The sequence below is a fragment of the Nannobrachium achirus genome (genome assembly GCF_963921795.1).
Source record: "Nannobrachium achirus genome assembly, chromosome: 24".
Classification (NCBI taxonomy): domain Eukaryota; kingdom Metazoa; phylum Chordata; class Actinopteri; order Myctophiformes; family Myctophidae; genus Nannobrachium; species Nannobrachium achirus.
Window position 1 is genome coordinate 23,820,993 of NC_137831.1, and position 24,192 is coordinate 23,845,184.

The 24,192-nt window shown below is 43.5% G+C and overlaps 1 protein-coding gene across 1 annotated transcript in view; it reads right to left on the reverse strand.

Moving 5' to 3' along the window:
- LOC308280541 (FERM, ARHGEF and pleckstrin domain-containing protein 1-like) overlaps positions 1-24,192 on the reverse strand; it is an 81,491-nt gene that overhangs the window by 16,798 nt on the left and 40,501 nt on the right. The window contains exons 6-16 of the mRNA XM_080720861.1: positions 24,064-24,161; positions 23,324-23,438; positions 21,583-21,730; positions 17,209-17,304; positions 15,671-15,837; positions 15,451-15,519; positions 15,144-15,219; positions 14,610-14,760; positions 4,390-4,574; positions 3,145-3,234; positions 1,347-1,480 (exon numbers count right to left, since the gene is read on the reverse strand). Of these exons, the coding sequence (XP_080576987.1) occupies positions 1,347-1,480; positions 3,145-3,234; positions 4,390-4,574; positions 14,610-14,760; positions 15,144-15,219; positions 15,451-15,519; positions 15,671-15,837; positions 17,209-17,304; positions 21,583-21,730; positions 23,324-23,438; positions 24,064-24,161 (1,329 nt within the window). The remainder of the gene's footprint in view (positions 1-1,346; positions 1,481-3,144; positions 3,235-4,389; positions 4,575-14,609; positions 14,761-15,143; positions 15,220-15,450; positions 15,520-15,670; positions 15,838-17,208; positions 17,305-21,582; positions 21,731-23,323; positions 23,439-24,063; positions 24,162-24,192) is intronic.

Genomic DNA, 24,192 nt, shown 5'->3' on the forward strand with positions numbered 1-24,192 from the left:
TGTGCATGCGTGCGTGTCAGGTTCTAGGGCTGTCGAAACCTCTCCACACCTCACAAAAGTACTTTTCAGGACACACAAATGCACACTGTACAAAGTGCTGTTGTGACTTGGAAGTGAGAGACAGCTGTGGGTGGAACTGGCAATACCCCTTTGCCAACACACACACACACACACACACACACACACACACACACACACACACACACACACACACACACACACACACACACACACACACACACACACACACACACACACACACACACACACACACACACACACACACACACACACACACACACTCTTTCTCTTGACTCACACCTATAGTATCAACACAAGGCTACGGTAAAAAGAACATTTACCGTACATCAGTCATGCTACAGTATGTGTGCTTTCACACAGTCGCACAATGCACGCAAGCATGCACATGCACGTACAGTACGCACACACACACACACAAACGTGGAAGCACATAAAAGTCATCTACACATCTGTTTTCAGTTGTCTTTCCCCCCCAAAAAAAGATTTTCTCGTCTCCTTTTGAGTCTGCGTTGAATTTCTTCTTCTGGTTTACCAGGGAGTGCTCGTCTGCACTGGCTCTTCTCTGTGTTGTGAGCAACTCCTTCTACAGTCATGAAATTAAAGTCCCAAACTATGACTTATGTGCTCTTACTGAGATGCTACCGGTGGCTAACAGTAGAAGACTGGTTGTACTGGGCAGCTCACAGTGCTATAGTACAAGACTGTGGTTGTACTGAGCAGATCCCAGTGACCAACAGTAGAAGACTGTGGGCATAATGGGCAGCTCACAGTACAACACTAGAAGAATGTAGGTTGTATTGGGCAGAAGAATATCTCTGTAAAAGTGCATGGTCATCTTTATTAACCGCTTTAGTGCCTACCTACCGTAATTCATTCAGGGAAAAGACGACGGACGGTAATGTTCCATTCCCGAACATGTTGGTGAAGTCAGATCATAGGGTCCCATTCATTGTGCCGCAAAAAAACTGCTTTATCTAAATAAATAAAAGTTTGGATCGCAGAGAACCACATCTTTTCATGGCAAAATAGCGAGCGAATGACTCGTTGCACTCAGCAATGGCCGCTCCGTGCTGAAGGATGAAAACATCCACGTACTTGCTGTGTCAAGTAACACAACACGAAACATGCACATTTTAACTCTGGCTCTTGGTGCAGGTCTATGGGAGGAAATCGCAGCACTCTAGGACTGGGATCACTACAAAATAAGACTAAAGAGGCACCAAAAGTGTTAATTAATGTTGAGAGAGAGAAGGGCAGGGGCGTTCCATGGAAGTGGGATAGTGATATTGTTAAAGTTCACTGACCATTGAGCCAGCCGCTGCTCCACCTCTCGGAGGAAAGCCTGGTGGAACTTGTAGATCGGCTCGTAGTTGGCAGAGATCAGACTCTTGACCGATTCCGGCATGGCCTCGTCTTTCCCTGGAATATTCTGGAAGGCCTAGTAGGCGCGCGCACGCACGCACACACGCGCACACACGCACACGCACGCACACACACACACACACACACACACACACACACACACACACACACACACACACACACACACACACACACACACACACACACACACACACACACACACAACACACACACAGTTAGAGATGGTCACACATAACAGAGAACTCACACCTGTACATTTACAGCAAAGTGTTGAATTATCACACACACACAGATGTGCAAATACTTGCCCCTAACGAGCATTCCAAGAATTATTAAGAAGTAATTGATAGAATAATCCCTAAGAAAATTGATAGTTGCAGCCCTAAATAAAAAAACACCCTTTGTTTCAACAATGTCGCCTTATCAAAATGTGTAAATGAGTAAAGTATAGAACCCGTGGCTGTGTTTTTTACCCCCAAGGATGAAGTGCAGTATAATGACAGTCTGATACAGACTGTTATGGTACATTTCACTCAAAATGACTGATGAGGATGAGGAATAAGCGTAAAAAATACAACATCCGTCAGTGCACGCATACACAGACGTACTGTACATGCACGCATGCCCGACAGCTGGTCTGGCTTGAGGCAAACACAGCTGATTCACGAGGCACACGAGAGAGAAACAGATGTGGAAGGAAAGGAAAGAAAGAAAGAAAGGGTGCAAGAGAGAGAAAAAGAGAGAGAGAGAGAGAGAGAGAGAGAGAGAGAGAGGGAGAGAGAGAGAGAGAGAGGGGGGGAGAGAGAGAGAGGGGGAGAGAGAGAGAGAGAGAGAGAGAGAGAGAGTTGAAGACCTCAGAATGCCCACCCAAAGAAAATATTTAAGAGGTGTTTAAAAAGTGCCAGCACACGCCTTCCTCCACATCAAAGAGAATGGAAACTACCGTAAAAAAAAGCTGAAGAGAAGAGAAGAGAAGAGAAGAGAAGAGAAGAGAAGAGAAGAGAAGAGAAGAGAAGAATATCATACAAATAAGTTAAGAACAAACCAACTAAAGCACACATCTCCTAAATGCAACACACTGACCAAAGAAGGCTCAATATCCAATTTACATGGTTCTTTAAAGGATATTACCAGTTTTTCTTTCCAACTTTGATTACATCACAAAATCCTTACTGTCAAAGAAAAATAGGTTAAAGAAAAATAAAATAAAACGTAACCCTAGGCCACTTTTGTGAGTTGGTTGCCAACTAATGGGTAAAACCCGCCCAAAGTTAGCAGGCTGATCTAGATGCACTGTGATGCAAGAATCTGCCTACATTGAATTGAAATTTAAGCAAGCTATAATTTAAGATAATAAAATGAACGGGTGTGTTAGATTTCGTGTTAGATGTGACAAAGTAAACAGATTGTGTAGACCACTGTTTCCCAAACATTGGGTTGGGACCCATTTATGGATCGCAGACACATTTTTATGGGTCCCTTAATTTTTAGTTTCCTACATTTTGTTTTGAATTATTATTAGCATTTAAAAACATTTTCAAAGCGATGCGTTGTACGCTTTTAGATCCCGGGGATGCGCCAAACTATCTTTTGGGTCTCGACCTGAAAAGTTTGGGAACCACTGGAGTAGACTGTACCACGGTGAAGATGACCCATTTGGGAACGGAGCGTACCATTGACAAAGGCATTAACCCGTTTGGGAACGGACCGTACACTTACCACAGTGATGACTTCCAGGTCTTTGAGGTAGGTTCGTTCTGTGGTCAGTAGCTCCTTGGCGATGAAGTAGGCCTTGTCTGTAGGAAACTTCTAGACACACACACACACACACACACACACACACACACACACACACACACACACACACACACACACACACACACACACACACACACACACACACACACACACACACACACACACACACACTCTGTTTAAATGACACATTCTTTGTCTGTTCATCCTTTGGTTCTAAAGTCACACACGTCACGACTGAATAGAGGACAATTCACATACTGATGAAATATACATTGAAAATATGGTTACTATCTGGAAGTTATTTATATTTTCGTTTCATTCATTAAACCTACAACCTGTAATTTTTACGTTTGTTGTCCTGACGTCGAGGTAATCGCAATGATCTCCAAACTACTAATAAAGGTGGCCAAGCATCTAGTGTCTAATCTGGTGCTACTTTTACTTTACTGTAAATAACCTTTTATTGACATTGTCAACTAGTAGGTATCTAATCCGACACCAGGGAGGGAGACCACCTCTAACAATAAATTGTAGATGTGCTTGCTAGTTATTACTGTATTAAAACATACTCTACCATCATAGATTTGTTGAAATTAAATGTTATGCAGTAATTAAGTACTGGACTGTAGCTTTGACATATTGTACATATCTATCCACGGGTTTCCAACGCCCCATAGTGCATTGCGCAGACGTTGTACCGAGCTTCCGGCGCCGCAGCCGAGTGTGATTTACAAGCTCACAACGGGCTGCATCTGCGATGCGACGTGAGCTTGTATGTCTGCTGTTAAACCGGAAGTGTGGTCCAAATAATCTCCAGTAAACTCCCGCGGAAACAGGTGGATATTACTGGAGAATTCAATATGGTTGCCACAGATCAAAAAAAATCGAACCTCTGTTCGAAGTGGAGCTGTGTGTGTGTGTGTGTGTGTGTGTGTGTGTGTGTGTGTGTGTGTGTGTGTGTGTGTGTGTGTGTGTGTGTGTGTGTGTGTGTGTGTATTGCAGTTGATGCTCAGGGCAGGCTAGACTCAACAGCACCTCTCTGGTCACCCAGGGTTACTACATACAGGCTACATACAGACCCACAGACCCACCCACCCACATACCCACATACCCACCCACATACCTACACACACGGCCACGTATAGGGAGCTTGTGTTCCACACAGCTCCAAATACCAGTCTCCATGTCCCTCCCATTGACACCCACCTTCCTTCTAGCCTCATCCTCGTCCTCGATGCGAATGTATCCGCCCTCGGTCAACAGTGGACTCGTAAGGGGAGATGGTGGAACACCATCCGCACTCTGTAATGGACCTTGGACGTCTGGACCGGCCTGTCCGTTCGCCACAACATTAGCACTCAGCACTGGAGAATCCGCTGAAATGGCACTGCCTGTAAGATGCAGAGTGGCGAGAAGAGAAGAGATGGGAGCGGGGGAGGGCAGGGGAAGAGAAGAGAGGAGAGAAGCGAAGAGGGGAGAACGGCAGAGAGAATAGAAGAGGGGGGTTCACGTGAGAGACAAAGGGGGAGGAGAGAAGGTGGAGATGGACGTTTTTGAAGGGAGAGAATTGAGAAGAAGGGAAGAAGATAGGAGTGGAGAGAAGAGGTAGAGAGAGAGAGGTCGTTAAAAACAAAGTGAGAAAGATAAAGAGAAGGAAAGGCAAGGCTAGGAGATAAACGGGGAGGGAGAAGAAGAGAAGGGAGATAAGAGAAATGGGAATAAAAGTTAGAATCCCATTGACAAAACATTTCACCTACCGACATCACATTGTTTTCTAAAAGTGATGTTGAACTTTGGAAGAACGTTTGATTATACACTATAGCTAACCTGGACATGATATACAGTTAGTGCAAGTATTGTATTGTCAATCATCTTTATCTGCTGCTTCGGTGCTCTGTGAGCGAGCAGCTGGAAGTAGTGATTCCATTCACTGTATGGTGAAACAGATCTCAAATTTACACACACAACCAACCAAACGCAAGGAAAGCAAATTCGACTAATAAAAGTACAGTTAAAGACTGCGATGGCAGTAGGTAAAATAGGTGGGGGACAATTATGTACCAGGAAGCCTTCTTTTTTGAGCGGTGGTTACACCGTCTCCTATACGTGGCCGTGTGTGTATGCGTGTGTGTGTGTGTGCGTGTGTGTGTGCGTGTGTGTCTGTATGTAGCCTGCAGGCCTGCAGTACCTTTTATGACCACACATGTTAAGGGAGGGGCGCTGTTGTTCAGGCCAGGCCAGACCAGGCACACACACACACACGCACACGCGCGCACACACACACACACACACACACACACACACACACACACACACACACAGGGGGGAAGGGGGGGGGGGGGGGGGGGGGTAAACCACCGCTCAGTTCACACGGGTGTGATTTTTTATATAAAATCTGTTTTGTTGGCATTTGTTGCAAAAGGTTTGATTTTGAGATCCGTTTCACAGTACAATGAGAGTGAAAGGAATCCCTACTTCCAGTGTCTCACTCACAGAGTACAGAATCAACAGAGCAAGATGATGGACAATATTTAGACATACTGTATCATGGCTAGGTAGATGTACAACCCAACGCTTTATTAAAGTTCAACATTGCTTTAAAGGGATACTAGGACATTTTAGTTGGCATTTTTTCTTCTTCGTAAAACATCAATGGTAAAGTTGGCATGTTTGCCCTCAGTTTCTCCAAAAGGGCTTGATGGTGTTAGCATTACTACAGAAAACAAGGGCCACCATTTTTTCCCCCACAGTTTTCTGAGGTTTGGTTTGTAGATTATTTCCCCCAGCATCACCCAAAGTACTCCAGGTTTCATAGAAATGGTTAAGGAAAAGAGCTCTCTGTCAAAGGGATACTTTGCTACTTTGATATTTAATGGGAATCCAATTGTTCTATGGTGAGGAGGTGAAAAGCGCACATGGCTCTTACTTCCCAATGGGGAAGGAGCATAAAACAAATAGGCTGATTTTGCAGTTTGTGTTACAGTTCAAGTAAGAAACTGCAGAAGGGTAAAAACATGGCAGGCTTCATAAGACCTTATAGTACACAGTGATGTAAGAACGGCAGCTGAAAAACAAACAAAAAAACTAAACAATGGGTGAGTTTGATTTAGACTGTGTGTCAAGCATAAACAATACTGTTGACTATTGTCTACATTATTATTGACTACTGTCGACGGACTGATTGCTGTTGCACAATGGCACACATAAATCTAACCAAACCATTATCAATTGTATTAGCTGCAGACTGCAACTGTGTTGCCATGTTTTTCTCCTCTTTGTAGTATTCAACCTGTACATTTAAACAAACCAAATAAAATTGCCCCAGGGTTTCATGCCCCTTTAACCCTTTTCTGTGTCATTTTAGATGTTGCTGTATACAACAAACATAGTCCAGTGAAGTGTGATGTCACTTCCGTGAAATTGCGTGAAATGTCGCCCTCTACGGGGTTCATGCTGGTATTGTTATGTATTCAAATCCCCATAGGAGAATCTGCGAACGCCGCATATAAGGTTTGTGTTAAAAATATAAACACACCATGCTCTCGGATTGACCCAAATGGATATGAAGCATCGACTGAGGTGGAAATGTACAGATTTACCCAAAGAGTAACACAATAAACGCTAGAAACGAGTTACAACAGGCTATATCAGATATGAATGAATATCATAAACTATGCAGAATCCCCCCGCTGACAGAAACGCGCACATGGTGTGTTTATATTTTTTAACACAGACCTTATATGCAGCGTTCGCAGAATCCCCTATGGCGATTTGAATACAAAACAATACCAGCATGAACCCCCCAGAGGGCGACATTACGCACAAATGACGACATGGCTTCGTTTCTCTATAGAGTACATTTAGAAGCCTCAGTTCATACGTAACATCACTGAAGTAGTGAAATTATTGTAATTACACAACGGTTGCTAATTATAACAATAGTCTATAAAGATATTCAACAATAGTATACCTTTAATGGAATGAACTAGCATGTTTGTTTGTTTTTTTGTTTTTTTTTGCTTCGTCATGATTTTTTTTGGAGAGCTGGAGATCACATTTTGACCAATCAAAATGCTTGGCTGATGGCTGTATAACGTGTGCTGAAAGCTTGCTACCGTATCTTAACTATATTAACATTAAATGTACGTAAGGCAAGACACCATGACCCAAGCCATAGTCTCAAGTGTTATTTACAACTCGAACTGAAGACAAAACCAACTAAAAGCCACATTGTATCCCTTTAACAGTGTATTCCAAGCTTTGGTTCACATGTCAATACTAGCTTAAGCATGATTGATACTTCGTTGCAGGCAAAACAACGCGTCACAGCGACACATTGTAACCCATAATCTTTTAGATCTGCTATTTTTGCCATACAACAAAGTATAAATCAAGACTTCCTACATTCTGCACACATTTACTTCAATGTTGTCTCAACAGTTTGGGAAACTGGATCTAGTCAAATTGAGCAGATTATTAATACAGTAATAACTGTAGGACAGGAAATGTTATAAGTTACATGATGCTATCAACACATAACAATTGCACCAACTAAGGCAGGTAGCTATAGAGTTATCATAAGGCTTAATGAACATGATTATAAAACTAAAAACATGTTTTTATGCTGAATTGTATGGTGTTGTATTCCAGTCATTTCCATTAACCACAGCCACATAACTACTACTGCTGTGATTCTTTTCCCCATGGTGTTACATTTCTTTTGTAATCACATGTCTCAAATCTCAACAAACAACACATTATGCATTTTAGCTATCGTGGTTTAAAGAGCATGCATGCAAACATACATTGTTCGTCCAAAGTGTCACTGCAATCCACTGTTGTGCATTGCAGTACTCATGTTGACAAAGCCGTATGATAGAGACTGCCTTCATAGAACCTGCTTGCGATGTTTAAAAGAAAATAATTATCACAGATTTTCAACCTAGATCCCATTGTTCTGATGTGATGAGTCATTTCTCGATAATGTGATTTTCTTTTAAGTAAGGTACTTTTGGCCACACTATTTGTATCTCCTCAAATCATAACAATGGGATTTAGAATGGAAATCGGCAACATTTCTTTTTAACATTTAGATACTAACCACATCCTGAGTCAGCAGTTGGAATTAGACAATTGAGTATCTATTTCTACAGTTTCCTATGGAGGAGGGCAAAGACAAGTCTAGAGAGGTCAGCCAACGTTGCACAACGTCTACTCACTACAGATGCACTACAACAGCACTCACAGAGTCTGTGTGGATACTTGCCCAGCTGCAAAGTTTACATCCAACTGATTGGCGGGCTTAAATGCCACAAAGGATCATGGGGGAAATTAAATAATATATCCACCACCGCATGCAGTTCTGTGACAGAGGATGCTACGAAAGCTCACTGCCGCACACAAAGACTAAAGGACAAACTAAAAACACAAACAAAAGCAATGGATGGATAAATGGACCAGCTAACTACTGCTGTACAAACGCAAACCCAACCTCATGGCCCAACAAGACATGAAAAACTAAAAAAAATGATGGATAAATGAAGTGACCAACTACTGGCATACTCAACACAAACAGACAGACGCACACCCAAACAAGTGGGCATCCAACTAGAAATGACAAACTACACAACAGATTGATAAACGAAGCAGCTACACTACTGGCGTACTCGATACAGACAGACAGACGCACACCCAACCACGTGGGATTATCCAACTACTAGACAAGACAAACAACTTCTACATCTACCACAACACCACATGCAGGGGCTTAGGGCGGGGGTGTGCATTTGTGTGGGGGCAGGTATATGAGGGTATATGGGTAGAGGCGGGTATATGGATGGAGGTGGCTGGGCATATGTGGCGGGGGTATAGAACTTTTCCCAGAGCGCTGCCCCGGAGCTGCGTTTTCGGCACACAGCCGCACACACACAGGTGCCGCTTGACACCGCAGTTATGGCTGCCGCTCTGAGAAATCAGTCAATATGTGTGGGGTGGGTATATGGGTAGAGGCGGGTATATGGGTAGAGGCGGGTATATGTGGTGGGGGTGGGTATAGAAGTGGGTACAGTAATGTATATGGGAAGAGGTGGGTATATACAGCATGTACTGTATTTGTGGCGGTATATGGGTAGAGGTGGGTATGTGTATGGGTGCCCATATGCGTGTGGGGCGGATGTGTGCGGGTATATGGGTGAAGGTGGGCATATGTGTGGGTGTATGAGTAGAGACAAGTGGGTATAGAGTGGGAGTGGGCATAGGTGGAGGCCGGTGTATGTGTGTGCGTGCGGGGGGCAGGAGCGGGGCTTCTTTCTACTCTACAGAAAATCCCAGAGTCCCTTTTCTTGCAAGACACAGGGTCATTTTTATTTACGCTAGTGCACAAAACCATTTACAGTGTTAAAAACGAGAGAAAGAAAGAGAAAGAGAGAGAGAGAGAGAGAGAGAGAGAGAGAGAGAGAAAGAGAGAGAGAGAGAGAGAGAATTCCAAAAAGGTGAAAAAATAGAACCATAGAAAGAAAGTGTGGACAACACCACGGTGTAAAAAAGGACAGGTGCAGAAATACAAAGTGTTACATGAGTGATAAGGTAAAGCAGTGGGTGAGTCTTTCAGTCATACATTCAGAGTGCTTAGTGAAAAAAACAACGATCATTTCTGTGTCCAAACATTCTTCTTAAGGGAATACGCCAACGTTTTGGGGAAATTATTATACACTAATTGGTTTATTGAACTTCAACCCAATGGTTCACGATTTAGGTGCGTTACATTGCACTTGAGAGTATGCACAGCTTGCTTACTAGAACTGAAGTCTATGTTTGACAAATAGCTGCAAGCTGCTATTTCTTTTCTTTTTTAAGTAATCGTTGCATCTTTTTGACAGATAACTGGAAATTTGCCTAAAAAGTCAGTGTGTTCCGTTAAAAAGAAAACAGTCAGGCTGGTTATCATGCCAACAAAGAGAAGGAGGATCTTCAAGGTTATATTATAGTGGCACCATCAGCCACGAGCTGGCCGACTTCTCAAATTGTGTATAGCAGTTATGACCTACATTCAATCAATATTATCAGTTATTAAGTGTTATCGAAACTGCTGGCAAAGTACAACATGCACACAAAATCACAACCCATTATTCTAATATGTACAGTACATTGAAAGAAAAACAATAAAAGCGTTTTGGACAAGGGACCTGCCGGAAGGGCTATTTTGGTGAAGTGGACTCGTAAGCATTTTTGTGTTCATGTGTGGGCCTGTGTGAAATGTCCGACAAGACTTCAGCTTTCAAATGCCACATCCTGTACTGTAGACACTTTTGAGACTTTCTCGTTTCTCTCTCTTACACAAAACCTCAATTATTCCTTTCACTCCCCATCTCCCTAACATCATCCTTCACTCTCTATTGCCATGTCCCTCTGCAAGCATGCACGCATGCATACAGTGCATGTGCACATGCAGTGCTGACGTTAAGTTCAACACTAACAGGCAAAAGCAGTGGACTCATTATCTTTGACTTTCTAAAGATACAAAACACATAAAAAAAAGTACATTCTCACCCACAGTTTGCCCAATGTCAACTGCATGCATTTCTCAGCTTTTTTAAACATCTGGATCCGTTTTTAGCAGAAAGCCGTTGAGTGGCTGATCACTGGCCAGGTTAACATGCATTCAGCAGAGAAGGAAAGTGTGTAGACCGCTGAGGATTGTGCATTATTTCAGAGATAACATGCTTGTAAATTAGTGCACTTAAAAAGCAGGAGTGTATCAGGGCGGTGGCACTTTGCGGATGACAACAAACTACGAGATGATACGAGTGTTCCCCCGTGTACGTTTTCCCACTTAATCGTGAAAATGAAATGAGCATTGTAATCTTTTTGGGGGGGGGGGGGGAAATGTCTGACATATCTTGCAGCATGCGTCCGTCCAGGAGACTTGAGAGACTCCCAACTGACACTGAACATGAACCAATAATAACAACATTCTTATATCAGACAATGTGCGGGGGAAACGTTCTGGAACATCTAATCCCAGTTGTGTTCGGGGGGAGAGAGAGAGAGAGAGAGAGAGAGAGAGAGAGAGAGAGAGAGAGACCTGGGATATTAGCTTTGCAGTAAACAGACAGCGATGGAGATGACAGCAAATCTTCAATAGTAAAAAAAAATAAAACAACAACGCAGCAGCCAAGAAAGAAAACTGATTTTGCTTTTTTGCTTGTTGTGCATGAAAGGGGCGCAGCCAAGCAAAGCAGACAGCTAGCAAGATGGGTAACATAGGTTGATGGACGTTTTGTATCGTTTCTTGTTGTGCAAAAAACTGAGAGAAAGAGAGAGAGAGAGAGAGAGAGAGAGACTGACAGTAGAACAGAGCAACTGTCACTCGCCTGCTAGATCATCCACTTTTATTAACCAACCACACATCATTACTGCTGGCATGTCCGTTGCTCTACTAACCGCCACTAACTGTAAAAGGAACCTTTTCCTCAGTTCAAAAAATACGTTTGTATTGCTAAAGTCGCTGCGCAGTTGCCCACCAGAGATATAAAAATGTAACGAAAGCCTGAAAAAGTGCTCTGGAGATTAGAAGAATAAGAACTTTGTGTTGATCTCTGTGGCTTGAGTCCATGCCACCCTGTGACAGACATAAATACCTCACATGAATGAACAAACAATTTTTTTTCTCTATAACCAACAAACAGGATTTGACTAAGTGCAATCCCTTCCGTAGCAAGCAGGCTAATACATCTCTTTAACCACTTAATCACACAATGTAGATAGCCGATCTACACGCTCACAACACTGAGCTTGTAGAAATTGTCGGGTTGTAGATCTGCTATTTTCCAAACATTTTATTTGAGCCTATGGCATGGCATGTTTAAAATTAGGACGCCAGGCTTAAAGGGGTTAAAAGGAGAATAGTGCTGAATTTAAGTTCATAGTTTAAATAGTCAAATCGTGGGACAGTCCCGGACTGCAGCAATAAAGCCAGATTTCTATATTTATTGACCAATAAAACCTTTAAAACCTTCCAAAGACTTGCAAATGGCATTCTTCAAAAACATCCAAGTATCTTACAACCCTTCTATTGAACGACACAACATTCATAATTACACCAAGAGTACACAGAACGTACAGAAGACGGTAATGGAACGGATATGACGAAACCTACGTTCAAAGCCCAGACAACTTTCACAACACCTAAGTGACGAAGGATATCTCTCACATTTCAATTTCTTCATCTGTTGGCAACCTGTGCCCTAAAGTTACAATCCTAAAAAAAGGTTATCACTTTAAAAATTCTCTTTACAAACATAATTTGTTTCCCTCAAGCTTTCCCTCCATTTCAACTAAGCCTTGTGTATAGAAATAAAAACATAAAATCATGATTTTAAAAATGTAAAAGGTATTGCATTTCTGTTAATACAGTACTTGTAATAAAATCTACATCTACGTTAGAAATACAATTTCTATAAATTATGGCACTTGATAAGAAAGGGTTTTCATTATACATCCCTTATGCTGGTACTAGACTCTGCTTAGGGGCTCATAAGATATTCTTCAGACTGTAACAACTAACCAACTACAACATTCTACCATTTACTACACTGTGTATTTATAGAGCCTCTATTTTAATACAACTAGACGAGTCTGCAATTCACAGAGGAGTCCACAAGTCTGCAGAAAGGCCAAAGTGCACCCAAGAATAAGAGTAAGAGAATTACTGTAGAGTAGATCACTCGTACACAATTGCTGCATTGTGCTTCGCATGTTCCATCCATTAGTTCATCATACTTCTCAAAAGAAAAAGAAAAAAATGTTTCCAATGCCGTTAAGCGGCTTGTTTCCACTCAACAATTCACTCAACAAGGTCAAGACCGGATGCATCATTTTCTCTAGAACACGGTTTCTCAAAGTTGGGTCTGGGGACCACAGCGGTCAATTGGAAACCATTTGTAACATTCTCCTAGTTAAAACAGAGATAGAACCCTGGGTCCCAGAGATAAACAAAAATCAAAAAACAACCCTGGGGGTCCTTGAAATTAAAAATGTTGAGAATCACTGTCTTAGAACACCTTCTGGAGTGCTCATAATGCAGCCACGCATGCTGCATTTATGAAGCCTCAATCCTGCCTTCACCAGACACTAAAGTAGCTGCGCTCTCCATCAGCAACTGAATATGCGATCGGCTGTGTCGTTCTCGTTAAAGCGATAGCATCCCCCCACCACCTCCTCCTCCTCCTCCTCGACTCCCAACCCGTCCTCGCCGTCCTCCAGTTGGAGGCTGCCAAAGGAGAACTTGCTGTGCGGCAGCGGCGAGGAGTGGACCCCGTTGGAGTTGACCGAGTTGAGGGAGCCAACAGCGGCGTTGGGGTTCCCGTACACCAGCGGCCGTCCGTACGAGCTGCTGCCCGTGTCCGACTCGGAGTCGCTGGTTTCGGAGCCGCTGCTGGTGGAGCCGTCCACCATCTGGATCGGCTGGTTGAGGTTGCCATGCTGGCCGCCGGGCCCCAGAGGACTGGCGGCCGGCTTCCCCCTGCGGCCATACAGCCTCTGCACCGCGCTGGGCCGAGCCTTCCCGGGGACCGCCAGGTTCCCGTTGGCCACGAGCACCTTGCGCGCGGTCGGCACGGAGGACGTGCCGTAGGACCTGACGGGGGTGGAGGAAGCTAGCTGGCTGAGTATGAACGGGTCGGTGTCTGAGCGATTGCGCATGTTGTTGTTGTTGTTGTGCGGTTTGGTGCGGTGTGGCGTGGCTATCGGCGAATAGCTGCCGTAGAGCGCCACCGACGCGGGGAGAGTCTCCGGGAAGCCGGGACGTTTGCTGAAGCAATGCCCGCGGTCGTCCCAGCGCGGCACCGCGGATCCGTTCGTGCCGTTCTCGGCGTGACTCAGCGAGCTGGTCCGCGGGTGGAAGCCGCCGACGATGGGGCTGGAGCACTGGCTCCGCGTTCCGTTCCCTAGCGGGCGGCAGTGCGCCGTGCTGCGCTTCCCCCCACCACTAAACATTTCGTCCAAGAGTGTGCTGTGGAGCGGCAGGCGGCCACGGAAGGAGCCTCCGTTCGACAGAATCTCGTCGTCAGTCATCTCTCTGCTCACACTGAACTTGTTGTTCGACACTGGTGGACTTTCGTCCCATCTGTTACCCAAAATGCCCTGCTGCTGCTGCTGCTGCTGCTGCATTGCATTCATACCTTGCTGCTGTTGCTGCATCAACCCCTGGGTGTTGGGGTGGTAAACCCCGTTTACAACCCCGAACAAACCCCCTCTGTTATTAAAACCACCACCATGCCTATACCCGTCCACATAGCTGCCGTTTGCCTTGCTTTGGCCCCTGGGAGCTCTGTGACTCTTAGCCACATCATATTCATTGTCTATGTCACTGCAGTCTATGTAAGGGATGGAAGAACTGCTGCCTTTGTTAGCCCTGCAGGCTGGACCTGGGTTCAGGAGATGTTGATCGTTGTGGATCTGGGGGTCAGAGGCCTCCTGAAGGCCGTTGGCGGTGGCGGGTGGCTCCTCGGAACCGTTGGCTCCCCGGTCCGGTCCAGGCGAGTCCGACTGATCCGCCAGAGGGATGGACATGGCAATCTGAGGAAGAGAGAGGGAGAGACACAGGAAGGAAGGGAAAGAAAACATGGAGAAAACAGAAAGAAAAGAAAGGATGGTGCAGAGGTATGAGGCGCAAGCGGGTGAAGACATTTATTTTTCTGTTAACCAGCACACCCACTTACAGTACATTTAGATGAGAGTACGCGCACACATACGCAAAAAGAATCTTCTCAAACTCACAATAGATCACTATTATAGCGGCAAAACATCTCTTGTAATGGACGCTGCTGATTTCATATTGGGATTTGCAATTGTTAATAATATTGTTTCTAATTTGTCACATTTTCATTACAATTAACATGTTAAATCACAATGTTAATATTGTAACAGTAAATTATCCATATGTTGCATGTGTGTGTTACCTCTTTTGGCACTTGTGAGTGGAAGGAAGTAGGTTGAAAAGATGCACTGCTATTGGACAGAATCTTACTGTGCTTCCTGGAAAGACAGCATAATGGTTGGCGTCAAAACATGAAACATGACTAGCCAAATCTTCAATAAAAAGGTCATACTTTTGATGTTCCACAGAATTAAAGGAAGGTTGATTTTTTCTTTTTTGTTAAAATAAGTATTATATTCTCTATATTCTGATATTCCTCATTAATATAGAGTGTTTCTTTAGTAACAGTAACCTGTCTCTCCAACTCTTTACATTTTCTTTTTTTTTACCTTTCAAACGGAAGCTTCTTGAACTCGGAGTCTTTCACATAATCAATGATCTGCTTCTGGGTGCGACCACTGCAAAACAAGAGAGATGAGAGGAGAATAAATCTCACACTTCAGACATTTCCCAATGTCCATTCTCCACTACTCTACTTTATTAATTTATTATTAGAACCGGAAGCAGAAACTGCTTTGTCTTGTCCTCTCAGCGTCAGCGCATGTTTACCTGAACCTGAACGAGGAGCCCCTGGTGAAGAGCACCGGCTTGGGTTTGGGCTTGGGCTCCTCAAAGAGCCTGAAGAAGGCGTGGTACTCCACGCAGATCTTCCAGAACACTTTGCAGCAGTCTCTGCTGGACATGTTGAACTCCAAAGTGTCGTGATGAGAACTCTGCTGCAAAGACACAAAGACAAGAGGACATGATATACAGCAGGGACATGCTGGGCCCCCGATTCAGCCCGGGAAAAAGAGTTGGAGAGGCCCTCATTGCGCGCCATAGAGAGAGATCTCTCTCTATAGCACTGCTGCTACTCAAAGATTTGCCATTTCAGATCATGACAAGTGACAAGCCAGCCCAGTGGGCCAATTACTGTACATGAGATATATTTCGTCGTTGTCGGGTGGAAACCTTGTATGTCCAAAACCGTTTGTTTTGTATTTATCATTTTTAAAATGATTTAAACTAGTGAAAACAGCCGATCTACAAGCACACAACGCCTCGCACCGCGAGGCGTTGTGTGCTTGTAGATCTGCTGTTTTCACTACTTTTGTGCAACGGCCTTGTATGATGAAGCAGGGCTTTACTTTGCAAAAAAATGTATAGGCCTACATTTGAAACTTGGAGATGCGAGGTTTCTGCCCGACAGTGACGATTTACTTTGTTGGCCGCCCAGCCCCCAAAATGGAACGAAGGCCGACATTTTATTTTTTATTTTTTCCTAATGGCCGGCCTGGACCGGCCGGGAACGAACCGGCCGTTCGGGAGTTGTCCCGCTTTTCCTAATGGCCAGCACGTCCCTGATATACAGATCTTATCGTTGTTGTCAGGTGTAAACCTTTTATGTCCTTTTTTGTTATTATTTTAAAAACGATTTACACTAGTGAAAATAGACGATCTACAGCCGATCTAGATCAGCTATTTTCACTAGTTTTGTGGGACAGTCTTGTATGATGAAGCAGGGCTTTACTTTACGAAAAAACATACACACATTTGAAACTTGAAGATACAGGGTTTCTGCCCGACAGCACTGGTTTCCAAACACTGGGCCGGGACCCATTCGTGGGTCGCGGTCACATTTTTAATGGGTCCCTTTATTTTTTAGTTTTCAACGCTTTGTTTATTACAAAATAATTTACAAAAGCATTCCCAAAAAAGCTATGTTTTTCATGGATGGATGGATGGATGGAAATATGTCCTGGATGTAGAGCATTATCAGCCTGGTAAACCATCCCGGTTATGTGAATTCACAATAGCCTACGTCTTCTGCAGACTGTTCTGGCCCCAAGCGCTGCGCTGGGTGGGCGTCTTGCGGGCGGTTTGCATTATCAAGCACATAATAATGTGAATTCCCGCAAACCCGGTATGGTTTATCAGACTAGAGCATTATGGGCAGATGAATAGATACATTAGATAGATGGATATACACATTGTCAGGAGGACAAGATATGAAGTTACGCATGAAAAGGAAAGGCAGATCAGACGAAGAGGAAGTGAGTGAATGACACACATCGGAAACGCCAACTCTGAGCAGACAGAAGACTTACAGTGGGGTCTGATCGCAGCTTGATGAGGAACTTCTTGCGCTTGAAGCTCAGTTTGCGAATCTTGGACCAGTTGAAGGCGTTGATCCTGGTGTAGCCCTGTGTCATTGAAAACACACGTTGGCATCTTTCAGGGTTCCCATACATTTTTACCAAAGAATTTCCAAAACTTTTCCAGAATATTTAACACAATTTCCAGAACTATATCCCTACTACTAATTCACAGCGATTATTTTTCGATTATTTTTAGGCAATTCCGCGATAGAATCACATTTACACTGCTTCTAAAGACTCCACCTTTTTCACAAAAAACGCGCATTTTTACCCGAATGTTCTTAGCTGCTTCTCCTGAAGCTATGGTATTTGCACGATGTACACTTTGTACAAAAGTAATGTGTAAGTTTACTGAGCATATCTTTCCCGGAAGTTCTCCTACGCAATTTACGTCACGAAAGTATCAGGTTACAGTTTGCTTCAAGCCTCAAGCAGCGACGCAGCGAGACTGCCCCCCCCCCCTTCCTCCGAGAGAGAGGGAGAGGGAGAGGGAGGGAGGGAGACAGTGAGCTGGAATATAGGCTACCCCTCTCCCACTACTTACATTGCGCGTGGAATGGATCCAAGTACAACATTAACCTCTATGCTGGATGTGTGAATCACCTAAAAACAGCGATGTTTGACGAGACACACGTGTGTTTGTGTAGTCCGTTAATAACAAGCATGGTACGTTGGTAGCGATACTTTTGTACTTTTACTTGAGACCTGAAGTTGGGAAGTGTTACTGAATATGTGTCGTGTTTCTATGCGAGTCTAGAACATAACTCGACAAGTGTTATCCTTATGCATAGATTAAAAGCTGCCATTTCATTTGCCTTGATGTTGAAAGTGAACACGTAACGTGTGAAATCAGTGGTGAAATCATTTTAGACTGAAGTAAAAGTATCAATGAGCAGAGTGAGACCAGCACAACAGAACAGAGTAGCTCAAACGGGACCAATAGTTTGTCAATAGACAGTGTCCACTCTTGCTGTAGCCTCGCGTAACCCATGAGTCCCTGCATGGGCTATAGTGCGCACACATGACAGATTTGGTGAGAGGCTGATAGCCTATTCATTCACTTCACCTATATACCCAGACAGTACAGCGACATAACGCCGATACCTACTCAACCTCTGTAACAAAGGAGGTTTGCTCATTGGGATGATGCATTTGCGACGTCGCTTGCCACACGGCACGGATATTTTTAAATTTTCAACATGTTACACCCATAGAGTTATAATAAGTAGGTTACACCACGGACAACCGCTTTTCGCTTGCGTCGCGTGTGTGAGTGAGTGAATGAGTGTGTGTGCGTTCATGCCTCGGAGATAGAGAGAGCACAGATACAGACAGCGTCTATAAAGCTGCGTGAGTATGATGTTTTAAGCATTGTTTCCCAAGTACTGTGTGGGTCTCGACCCACGGGTGGCTCGCGAAATGGGACTGTGTGTGTGTGCCAATGTTGTCTATTGTAACTGCGTCTTCTATTGCAAACAGTGCTAAACTCTTCAATCAATCAATCAGTCTAGATACAACAACCTCGCAAATTTGCCTACAGCCCCCCCCACCCCCACACCACTCAAAAGTCCTCAATTCAACATATAGGCTACGTCAGTAAAAGTACAAAAGTATTGACTGTCAGCCCAGACTACACTGGACACCTTACACAATTGTTCCTGTTTCCTGAGTTATTGGTGTCCGACCAAGTGTGCCTTTTTGTTCATGATAGATATTGACAATAAGGTATTGAAAACATTTTAATCTGAATTAAAACCTAAACCCTTATGTTGATCAAATATAGAGCAGTCCTGCCTGAGCGCCCCTAAACCCCGTATGTTGATCAAATATAGAGCAGTCCTACCTGAGCGCCCCTAAACCCCTTATGATGATCAAATATAGAGCAGTCCTGCCTGAGCGCCCACAGGGCGCGAAGCCTTTCTAGTAACAATAATACAGCACAATAACGAGTCGGTTACTCCTAAGTGCAATGCCCAAAGACAGGCAGTGTAGCAAAAATAAAGTGTGCATGTCACGGACCGTGGCATGCTTGTGGATCGTGCGCGATGGACACACACGTGCCCACGTCAAAACGTAAGAAAAGCATGGCAGGGAACCCTCAAAGTCGATTGATGGTGGCAGTAAACAAGTTAACAAAATCAATAACCAAAAACAATGCCTAGCTATTTTTTCCAGGACCATCCAGGGCCCTTGATCAATTCCAAAACATTTCCAGTACTGGAAAAATATTTTTCTAATTTCAAAATGTTTCCAGGAATTTCATGACCGTGGGAACCCTGATCTTTTTAAGCACACACTGACGAAGTCACCACTGCATTTTTGTTGCACGGAACGACATAAAAGGAACTATTAAAAGAACAAAAATAGATCTTCTCTGAGTGCGACTCACACTCCAAAATGGCGGGATTGAAAAAAGTTATTAAGCAACAGATATAAAGCCTCCATAACAGCTGGAGAGCATTTCTCTGATTCAGCTCATCAGTGATGATAGCTCAGCACAACCCCGGCACTCCAACATGGGCACATTCTTCCCTCCTGGCTTAGAGGTTGCCAAGGTTGGGTGGAGACCTCACCACAAAACTTCCCCGAACTAATTAAGCGCCCAAGTTGTCACATCAGCAACATTTTCTGGATGCCGAGAGAGCTTCGAACCCCTCCAAGAAATAAAGGATAACTTTACTTTATACCCTTCAAATTGTTCCTGCCAATCAGACAGGGTGGAGTTAAAGGCCCAATCCCGGAATTGGTTTTAAACCCATAAATTAGGGTTATAGTCACATTAACTACCAACATAAACAAACCTATTACTGTCTCCAAATACAGCCAATACTCATTTTATATGCAGTATGTCATTTCCCCCTATTATTCCACTGCCATTTAGTATTTGACTGGGGCTATACCAATTTGTATCACTTGGGCCTTTAAGTCTGAGGACGTGATTCAGCTTGTATGAATGTTAACAAAAGTTACTGTCTACTAGCTGATGGTTTTGGCTGTGTCACAGTCACGGTTGATCTAAATGATTGTGTGATGGTTTTGGTTTTGGCTGTGTCATGTTTGATGTAAACGCACAGTATGTATGTGATGGTTTTGGTTTTGTCTGTGTTATGTTTGATGTAACCATATAGCATGTATGTGATGGTTATGGCTGAGTCATGTTTGATGTAAACGTACACTACAGAATATGTGATGGTTTGGGTTTTGACCGTATGCGATGGTTTTGGCCGTGTCGTCATGTTTGATGTAAATGTACAATATGCAATGGTTTCCACTGTGCCATGTTTGATGTAAATCTGTGTATATAATGGTTTTGGCTGTGTCATGTCTGATGCACAGTAAATCTACTCTGTGTGTGTGTGTGTGTGATTGTTATGTTTGATATACATCCATTATGGTCACTGTACTTGACATCAGACCAAAGAACGTTCTGACCATGGATGGACAACAACGCTGTATTCTGGGTTTGGAATGCAGCATTTGCATCTGTGTAATCTTCAACCTATTTTTGGGAGCTGAGTGACCGACTGTGAGACCGCATTGTATGAAGCAGGAACAGGGAAGTTTCCATGCACGAGGACACAGTTTGACTATCTGTTAATGTGTCAAGCCTATTATTTAGACCAGTAGTTCTCAATGTGGATCCTCAGGGGTCCTTTGGGGCAGAGGTTCCCAACCACTGGTAAGAGTCCGCGGGACATGTACTGTAACGCCGGTCCGCGAGAAGGTGGACAGGCATTCCAAGTTTATAGATTGTACAAATATGCACAGGGAACATGAGTCTATAACCTCGCGCCACCACCAGGATTTTACTGTACGCACAACGGACCGGCTACTTCAGTGCCACATAACAGTGGCATCAATGTCAAATCCTTGTTTCAGTCCTGGTCATTCAGTCACCTTGAACGCAGCACCGCTGCACTACAAGCTGTGTTTTGTCCCACGATCATGTTAATGAAACACTAAATGTCAACATGCAAGTACAACTATCAGAAGATGTAACCCAGGTAAAGTAATGCATCACTCTGCAAGTTTAACTAAAGTTTTCCACCTATCCAAAGTCAAGGCAAGTCCACCTGATACAGACTTACAGACATTACTTTTTCATCCTATAATCTTATGATATAAAATAAAATATAACATATTCCAGCTAAAATATTGATAGTTGGAAACCAAACAGACACATACTTGCATGTAACTCTAAGAGTGTACTACTTTGTATCACTGTACACTCAGAGTTAAATTAGCATGAGGATTTAACTGTGTAGACTGGAGACCTGGAGCTAAAAAAAAAAACAGCCATGAAATGATGAAGGTAGAGGTTACCTGGAACACTAGGACCCCGGTGTGTGCCACAGACAGACTGAGTTTGGTTCCCTCTCGGTCCTTGGCTGGGTGAAGTCGAACGCCATACATCTCCAAACGCCGCGCAATCTCCGACAGTTGGTAGTCAGACTCTGCTGGCGTCTGACCACTGGGGGCAGAAGAGAACAGTCAGTCAAATACTCATCAGTCGGTAAAATGGGCATTCAGTCAGTCAGTAACTGTGTGCTACAGGTAGGGATGGGACGATAATCGTTATTATATTTATTGTGATATAAAACGCTCACAATAATCGCATCATTGAGATTTTTATATATCGTGAAATTGTCCTCCTTCAAACCCGGGGATCAATTCACCTTTGATCCACTTAAACCCTCTACAATTGGTAAAACACACCTGTAATCATACTTGATACATTTTTTTTTCTCACCAAATCTCTGTGATGCGTTGTGAGCTATTTTTAACATTCTGACCCAGAATATGGATGCAGGTGGGTTCAAGTGGTTGATAAAAGTGGCATTTTAAGAGTATTAGGCACAATGTATTTTGATTATCACAATAACATCGTAAATCGCAATTATTTCTGTTCACAATAATCGTGACATGACATTTTCGTATCATCCCATCCCTAGCAAAAGATTGTGGTCCTCAAACTTGAAGTATGTTTAGGAATGGGTTCCCTCGCCAAAGTTCAATGTTTTGTCCCACAGGTTTTTGGATCTATGCCGAGAATAACGTCTGTGATTAACATGAGAGATGCACGTTTCGTTCTATAACATAAATTGCACTGTTCATATCTCAACTGTGAATTCTGAACCGGTTTTATTCTTTTAAATATTTCCCTGTGTGGTTCGAAAGTCATCTTTAGGGTGATGATTTGTGGACATTATCTTATTGAACGTAAGTGTTTGTTTACTACAGAGCTTATTTTCTGAATTGATCCAAAACCCCAAAATCTTTCAACAGGGTTGGGTGCTACAATCGGCTGGGTTTACTGTACTATTGTTGACAAGACGCCAATGATCAAAGAGGCCGAACCCGCTGTGGGCAGAGAAAAAGTAAACAGACCACAAAACATGTTTGTTTCCTCACAAATTCTGAAAATAACTTCCTGTTTCCTGTATAAGCCACTGAATTAGCCACTTCCTTCCTGTGCTGGCATGGGGCCATTGACAACTGAGTGAGAGAGAGAGATGAAGAGAGAGGGAGAAAGAAAGAACGGGGGGTGTAGTTGTCCAGAAAGTTTGTGGCTGCCTTATGACTACATATATAAACATGGTTCATAATTGTATTGATCAAAGAATAGACACCCGCACACTGTCTTCACTTGCTCCAATAAGAAGGAACTGTTTCTTCAAAGTATGTAGCAGTGACAGTCAAAGACGTTCCTCGGGCATCTGATCTATTCAGATGTTCCTTCTTTGATCTGAATACGCCAATGCACCTGTCGAAAGTGGTTAAGTGTGTCTGATAAATATTTAGATAAATAAATACATATTTTTGGTAGGATTAAAACGGTGCGCTAAATGTGGCTAAATAATAACTATGTTGGATCCACATGAACACAGGATATTTTTTCCGTTTCTTGAAAAGTAACGTTTTTTTTGGATATAGGGTTTACATCAGACAGCTACAATATACTGTATTTCTGTTGGTGTGTGCGCGCGCGCGCGTGCGTGTGCGTGTGTGTGTGTGTGTGTGTGTGTGTGTGTGTGTGTGTGTGTGTGTGTGTGTGTGTACTGACACATGTTTGCGGTGGCAGTCAGTGATCTTGTCTCTCAGGGCATCTTGGTCAGGCAGGTACTTGTTGTGCAGCAGATGCTGCCAGCTCTGGGTCTCCTCATAATCTCCGATCTCCGCTGTGAAAGAATTCAGTACATTTCCATGTTTTATCGACACTGTCTGGCCAAAACCTCTTAACTCCATTTTTGATGTTTTAGATTTTTTGGCATAAATCAGGGCTATTGAACACCCTTTACATCTGAGTGTTGGTTAAAATAATATTGAACCAATGGAAAGTACTAAAAAGTGCTTGGGACGAAACCTACTAACTCCACACTTTCTGCCAAACCAGCTAACTCCACCCGATTGTCCCTCTCTTTTTTTCATAAATATGTGCTATTGAACACCCTTTACGTTTGCATGTTGGTTAAAATAATATTGAACCAATAAAAAGTAGTAAAAAGCCCTTCGGTCAAACTCCACTTGAGCTCATTTTCCTGGAAATGAACATTTTGGAGTTAGGAGGTTTCGGCCCGACAGCAGAGATATACACTTTCTTAATGACACAATTCAACAATGTAGGTTTGGTGAATCGTTTTCCTGAACTTGTGTGTGAGAGTGTTTACTGTAGCTAGCTTCCTAGTATCGGGAATATACAAATACCATGCTGGCCGCTTAGCTTAGCTGGCTAGCTCCAGTTAGTGCTTACAATGGATGAGAGAACATCAATGCAGCACTGGTATCGTTACAGTTAGTACTTACACTGGATGATGTGAGAGACCATGAGTGCAGCACTGGTATCGTTGCAGATGAGAAGACCGCACGCCAGGTCATGTTTGATCTGGAGAGCAAACAAATAGCTAGGGAGGGAGAGAGACGTGTGGAAAAAGG